The sequence below is a fragment of the Periplaneta americana genome, chromosome 5 (genome assembly GCF_040183065.1).
Source record: "Periplaneta americana isolate PAMFEO1 chromosome 5, P.americana_PAMFEO1_priV1, whole genome shotgun sequence".
Classification (NCBI taxonomy): domain Eukaryota; kingdom Metazoa; phylum Arthropoda; class Insecta; order Blattodea; family Blattidae; genus Periplaneta; species Periplaneta americana.
In genome coordinates, this window is record NC_091121.1 from 101498346 (window position 1) to 101506245 (window position 7900).

At 35.0% G+C, this 7900-nt stretch overlaps 1 protein-coding gene across 7 annotated transcripts in view; it reads right to left on the reverse strand.

The window, feature by feature from the left end:
• Positions 1 to 7694, reverse strand: part of LOC138700050 (uncharacterized) — a 139587-nt gene extending 131893 nt beyond the window's left edge. For all 7 annotated transcript variants that reach the window (XM_069826353.1, XM_069826352.1, XM_069826350.1 and 4 more), the window contains exon 1: positions 6601 to 7694. In XM_069826353.1, coding sequence (XP_069682454.1) covers positions 6601 to 6751 — 151 coding nt within the window. In that variant the 5' untranslated portion in view covers positions 6752 to 7694. The remainder of the gene's footprint in view (positions 1 to 6600) is intronic.
• Positions 7695 to 7900: the final 206 nt, after the last annotated feature.

Consider the following 7900-nt stretch of genomic DNA (forward strand, 5'->3'; position numbering starts at 1 on the left):
GCCAATTGGCAGAACACTATGTATGTATGTATGTATATATATTTTTTTTTAATTATACTGTATGCTCCGTTACATAGTAACACTACATACAATTCTTTAACTACTTTAAACTCTTTGAATTACAATTTGGATTAGGATTACGAATTAACTATTTGGATTACAATTATCATTACAATTCCTCTAGTTATAATAAGAACCAATATTGTCCTTTTGCCTTAAAGTTTGTCAAAGTTGATTCTGGTAACAAATGTTATAAATTCTTTCAAGTAGACCTTGACGAGATCACAGTTACTTATCGGCCACTGACCTCCTTTTAGTCTAGTGTTTAGTTTTAATGCATCCCTTTCACTTTTGAGTAAGGAACACTCATATATCAAATGATCCACTGTCTGTTCTTGTTGACCGCACTTGCACCTTGCACTTTCAGCAATTTTGAATCTGTAATAGTAATCCCTAGTCTTACTGTGACCGGATAGGATGGCTGTTATTTGGCCGTTAAGTGGGATCCTCTGTTTTAGTCGATCCTGCACTACCGGGAAAAACCCTTTGCTGGAATTCCCTTTGGTTGTCTTCTCCCATTGGTCCTGCCACCTACGTAGTCCTTTCTCCTCTGCCTCCCGAATGATGTGAGTTCTAGGGATTTTATTGTATATTGCCTCCCCACTGTCTTCCTGTGCAGCTTCCTTCGCCAGCTGGTCTGCTATTTCGTTTCCATAAAGTCCCACGTGTGCCTTCACCTAGTTTATGTGTATAGTCCAACCATTGTTCTGCAGACGTTTGATTTTAGCCTTTATTTGTTCTATTGTTGTGTTGCGGATTTGACTATTCTTGAGAAGTGCTACTGTGATCTGGCTATCTGTGTTGACGACACCTAGTTTTTCTCCGATCTGTAGTTCCCTGTTGACTTCTATTTCCTTCAGTTCCTGTAGAATCACTATCTGTTCCGCATGGTTGTTTGAGCAGTGCGGGCTTAGTTTGTACTTCAATTTCTTGATCACTTCCCCTTTTTGGAAGATCACTGCTGCTGCTCCGACTTTCCCATTTATCTTACTCCCGTCAGTGTATATTTCTATGTTGTATTGTAGGTTTTCTTGTGCCTCTTGGACTCTTGGTCTGACTGCTGGGTGGGGCCACTCGTTTAGTTTCGGGGCGTCTTCAGGTGGTGTCAGTGTACCATTTTCGCTGGCGATTTGTGTACCTTTATATATCTCCAGTATTTCTTGAATTTTTATGTTTATTGGCTTAACTGCTGCCAGAACACAAGATGCTTCATATGACACTGTGCGATAAGCTTTCGTTATTTTAATATTCATCAACCTTTGCACTCTCTGATATTTAAGCATGTTCTTTCTTTTAAAGATAGCTTCTTCCCATACTTGTACTCCATATAGCAGTATAGGCAGTATAGCGCCTTTGTAAATAGTCAGTAAGGCTCGCTGTCCTAATCCCCAGTTCATCTTAGCAGATTTCGCAAGTGAGTTTATGAGCTTGATGCATTTCTCTGAGGCTTGTTTTATGTGCATGTCGAAATTCATCTTGTTGTCAAAGATTATACCTAGATACTTCAATTGCTGTACCTGCTCTATTTCTCTTTTGTTTATGAATACACTTATGTTGCTTTTTCCTTATTTCCTTTTCCTCGATATCAGTAACATTTTTGATTTACTGTTATTGAATTGTAGCTTATATAGGTTTGACCAGTCTTCTATTAGTTTCAAGTCGGTATTCGCGTACATTTCTGCCACTTCCTTGGTTTCCCCTGCCGTCATCAGTAATAGATCATCTGCAAAAGCTATTAATTTACTTCGTTGTGTGTAATGTTGGGTAAGAAGAGAGTTGTAGAGGACATTCCATAGTCCTGGGCCGCAACATGACCCCTGAGGGCAACCTGTATGTATGCATACAGTATGTAACTCATGTATTACACATAGAATCAGCCCAATCGGTGAATAGGCTATATTTTGAGAGAAGAACAATGCAGTTTTAGGTAGGTAGGCTAATTACCTGTATTTGTAATGCAGCAATTAGTGGAAAAAAGGAGAAAATATAATCTTCCAACACTTAGGCCTATATTGTTTGTAGATTATTAGAAGGCTTTTGATAGGGTGAACAGAAAGAAATTATGGATTATAATCGAATTGGAAAGACAGGTTATTCAAAACAACGTTTTAAAAGCAATACAAAGCCTGTAGCCTACTCGAAGACAAGAATAAGTATTGACAAAGGAACAGAGGTTAGCAATATTACAGAGGAGATGAACCAAGGCGTTAACAAGGATGTCCACTGTCTCCAGCATTGTTTAACATTTATGTTGACCATCTAATAGGAAATGGCAAGATGTTTTAGTCGAAGATTTTAAAATATATATACGGTAGTTTTAAACACCATTTTACTTGCTGATGACTAGGCCGTTTTCAGTACATCAGAAGAAACAGTAATCTCCAAAGATTTGCATATCAATTACAAAAAAATAACCTAAAAATATAACCTTAACATATCATGTACAAAAACAAAAGTAACGGCATTCCAGGAAATAAATCATCTCAGATGCAAAATAAGCTACTTATTAGGAACATTATTATTCAGCAAGTAAATTTTTTCAGTTCTTTAGGTTTTAATATATCGTAAGTCTACTGTCAAAAGAAAAAACATAGCCTAGGCTAATTAGGCCTATATAAAATTACATAATTTTTAAAGAATGTATGGAACTGTAAGAAGAAACTTAAAAACAAAAAAAAGACAATATACTCAAGTTTTATAAAGTTACGATGGTTCCCATTTGAATGTATGGCAGTGAAAATTTGATTGTGACTCGAACGAATAAGAGGAAGATAGAAGCATCAGAGATGAGATTCCAGAGACCAACTGTGGGCTATAGGCCTACTCTTATGGACAGAAAAGAAGTAAATTACAGAGGTACTGTATGAGAACAATTTTGTTTGTAAACTGGCTGATAAAATATAAGTAAAGAGACAAAAAATACAAGTGTAGGCCTTAATGTAGTACTAGTACTTTGACAAAGTAAAATGCATTAAATATGAAAAATTAAATAAGCTATTTTACGATCTGAAGTTTCCAGGTATACACACACCTTAGGCATTATAGCCTATGTTTGTCATAGAGAGGAAAGTCCAACCCGATTTCCAGGCTCAAGTGTAGTCCATGTAGGCCTACTTCTGTCCCCAGAATGCATTTTTGCACTACAATAGCGCATTAAAGATTTCATTGATTCTGGTTCACATTAACACTTTGTTTAAAAAACTTAAAATTGTTAAACGACACATTAAAAGTGTTAAAATTAAAAAAAAAAAAAAAAAAAAAAAAGGTTATGTACCTTAGACAGACAGCCCGCTTTGACGCCGGTGCTGCATTGTCTTCAGTGTCTTACGAACTACTGTTATTCTTGTTGATCTTGCATTCTGCCATTTGCATTCGTCAGTTGTAGGGGTGGGGGTGTGTTGCTTCTATGGTAGGGGGTGGTTGTTTGTGTGCTATGTATCATGATGTTGAATAATGTGTGGGTATTGAACTGTAATTGTGTATTAAGTATATGTTGTGGGTGTGTTATTGTATGTTTGTATATTTCGTATTGTTCTAAGATGTTTAACTGTGGACTTTTTGGTGTGCTGTGTAGAAATTCCATATCTGTTTCTATATTATTGCAGTCATGATTATTGCTGATAATATGTTCTGCGTAATTTGATGTGATGTAGGGTTTGGTTATAGCTTTAATGTGTTCATTATATCTTGTTTGAAAGGTTCTTTCTGTCTGTCCTATGTAAAAATGTGGACAACTATTGCATTTTAGTTTGTAAAAGCCAGTTGAATTAAACCTATATTTATTTGAATGTTTGATGTGATTATTTAGATATTTCTATGTTGTGTTATTTGTTTTGTATGCTAAGCTTATCTTGTATTTTAGTTTTCTCAATGAAGTTGCAATTTTGTAAGTAGGTCCTATTGGTATTACTCATTCAGAAAACTAAAATACAAGATAGAATACAAAACAAATAACACAACAAAGAAATATCTAAATAATCACATCAAACATTCAAATAAATACAATTCAACTGGCGTTTACAAACTAAAATGCAATAACTTAGTTGTCCACATTTTTACATAGGATAGACAGGAAGAACCTTTCAAACAATATAATGAATACATTAAAGTTATAACCAAACCCTACATCACATCAAATTACGCAGAACATATTATTATCAACAATAATCATGACTACAATAATATAGAAACAGATAGGCCTATGGAAATTCTACACATCACATCAAAAAGTCCACAGTTAAACATCTTAGAACAATACGAAATATACAAACATACAATAACACACCCACAACATATACTTAATACACAATTACAGTTCAATATCCACACATTGTTCGACATCATGATACATAGCACACAAACAACCACCCCCCCACCATAGGAGCAACACACCCCCAGCCCTACAACTGACGAATGCAAATGGCAGAATGCAAGATCAACAAGAATAACAGTAGTTCGTAAGACACTGAAGATAATGCAGCACCGGCGTCGAAACGGGCCGTCCATCTAAGGTACATAACCTTTTTTTTTTAATTTTAACACTTTTAATGTGTTGTTCAACAATTTTAAGTTTGTTAAAGATTTGTTAGTTTCTTTAAAGTGAGTAAGTAACTTAGTCTACTGTAATTTTAATAATCATCATCTGTATCAAGGCTTAGGCTTCTCAGGTCTGTTCTGACTTCAAGAGAATTGGTTCTTCCATCTAGTAACTGATCTTCCTTGTCTTCTAAATCCTATCAGTGTTCTATCATCTGTCATTCTGAGTACTAAGTTAAGTATCCATACCAATTTTGTCTCTGCACTTCATTTTATCAGTCAGTTTAAAAATATTTAATTGTTCTCTTATCACTGTACCTAATTTTTTTCTGGTCCATAAGAGTAGGTATAGTCCACAGTTGGTCTTACGAATCTCATCTCTGGTGCTTCTATCTTCCTCTTATCCATTCGAGTCGGAGTGCAATTTTCATTGCCATACATTAACATAGCTATATCCGTTTTTGTATCCAAATCTCCTCCTTACTGTCTATAATAGCACAAAAGTTTTGCTGCAAACTTGTAAAATGTACCTAAAATGTAATCTTTTTATGATGTAGATCTACATAATTGTTTCATGCAAATTTTTAAGTATTATAGGCGAATGTGTAGGCTACCGATACGGAATTAAATTTGGAGTGAGTCTTGATGGGAGTCTTGTATGTGGGAAACAATTTTGCACGACTGTCCAAAAGTAGCATATAGGCTATACAGGGGCTCTTGTTTAGCCTACTGCACATGCGCAGTGTGTTGTAAGCAAAACTTATATAATAAGGGCGCTACAAATTTTATTTCCGTATCTGTATGCTATATTTCACCATTGATTACAATATCTATCTCAATCTAGAACAACATTGTTTTAATGAATCTTCCATCTCACTACGCATCACACACAGGACTGAAATCTGATTTGTGTTGCGTTATTTCATGAAGAAATGAAACTGAGAAACATGGTTATAGGCTTATATAATTTTACAAATATAGGCCCACATACAGCTTATCTGGAAAAATAAATAAGCGACTTTTCGTAAGGTTAAGGTTCAGTGACAAGTTAGGTTTGTTCAGGCTTGTGGCATGCCTTACATTTACGTTTTTTGGTAGATAAGCGCTCAAATACAAAGGAGTGCTTTCCCTAGTAGTGCAATATAATGTTGATAGTGCCTATCATTTGGTTGTAATGATCTCGTGTGAAAATGTGTCAGAATGTTATGGATCGGGTATTTAGGAAACGAAGGTACCCTATTTTGGGCAAGTTGCGTGGATTAACAGCTTTCGCAGTGATCATATCTTGTCTTTAGAGTGGTGTGCTACAATTTTGAGGTTATTTTCAATGATACAAGTAGCTTTTTTTTACGCGTCTTGTGTGTAGCGGGATCGAAGATTCACCCATTATTTTTAATCCAATGTTACACTAACTTCAGTGTCACACTTAGGTAGGTCTACCTACCGTATTGTCCCGCAAATGAGCCGCACTTTTCTAGTAAAAAGTGTTTTAATACTGTTCCGGTTATTTTTGCGTATTGTGGTTAACCTACTAACCTTGTCACACAGTACCTCAGCCGCTTGGGGGATAGTTAAGTGATATGAGGGCGAGTTATATGACAAGGTTAAGTTAATGGGTTAGTTCAGGGGATAGTTAAGTGACATAAGGCGAGATATGTGACAAGATTAATAGGTTAGTTAAACCTATTATAATATTCCCTCAACTAACCCACTAATCTTGTCACATAGCCTACCTCGGCCGCTTGGCCATTCCTATCTACACAATTACCGAAACAAGTTGTGTAGTGTTGCCTACTTCAACTATCACTTTACATAATCTTAATTTAAGTAGGTCTACCTACAGTTGACAGACATTCCTTGTTATTAGATTTGACAATGCCAGTCTCACAAAATTCGAATTATATTTTCAGGATTATTCATTTTCTGCAAAATAGGCCTACTTAAAATGTTCAAACCTAATAACTTATTCAACTATAAATTAAATGATTCCAACGTCATACATACCTTTCTTCAATATCCGTAACCAACATCCTACTATCTTCTTGTGATGCTGTCTATGCTGTAGGCACCACGATGACAGAGACTGTATACTTTCTTGAGAGTCTTTAAGCAATTGCAGTCTTTTCTCAAACTGATGCTCATTAAAAGCTGACATTCTGATTTAAAATTCTTAAAATGTCATTTAATAACACCACTTGCACCAACTGTATTCACATGTTATAAATCTAGTTCTATCGACAGCATGAAAAATCTGGTTACTTCCATCAATTACAGCTTGAAGTAACATTGCTTACCATTAATTTCAGCAATGGAATTTTAGCACATAAGTTCTTCATATGTCTTCATACGGAGTTTATAAAGTCACAATGTGGATACTGTACATTAATGTAATCTTCTTCAATAACTCCTTATAATCTCAAAACTTCAAAATTACTTTCAAATGGTCATTTCGTTTAAAAGTCTGAATGTTTGCAGTTAACATAAACACAATGAATTCATTCCATATAGTAATCATAAATAGACATGCATATTACATTATTACTATGATGCAGTGTTCTCCAAACGAATGGCAATACAAATTTTTCACTGTTCTTATACTTAACCTAAACAGTCACTCTTCTTAACATTCTTAATAACCATATAATCAGTCTGAAACAACATCGCCGCCACTGCAAAAGGAAGGCCGCTCATCTATGACGCTTTCTAGCAAAAGAACTTTAATTAATATGCATAGCCTTCACAAAGTACATAAAAAGCTACGGACATTTTCGTTTTCAAACAACGTGGATTTGTAAACAGAAATCAGAAAAACTTCGGCAGTAGAAACAATAATATGCATTCGTTTACTAACATAGCCAATATTTTGTTATCCGCCATATTCACTTGGGAGCTTTCAGAACGTAACGAAACGCAATTGATACCAAAATGATTGCATGGATCACGCAACGATATTTTCAAGGCCATAAAACTGTAACTGAGCTATCGAAAATAAACTGTACGAAGAAATTGGTATGAAATAGAATTTTAATTCATTAAAATGAATGAATGGAAGATTACATATAGAACCTCTGGTATTATACATTGCTATTCTCTTATATGTAGTCTTTGAATAAGGCTTCCAAAGAATATAGAATGAAGTCAAATATCTATCGAGAGATTGTCAGACCGTTCACTAGATGGCAGATAAAGGCCAGAATTTACAATGGTGTAACATTTCCCGCTCAATTTTGCCACCAGAAACAGTATGTTATAAAATTGCTTTTAATGCTCGGTAACATTGAAACACATACACAATTAAATTTAT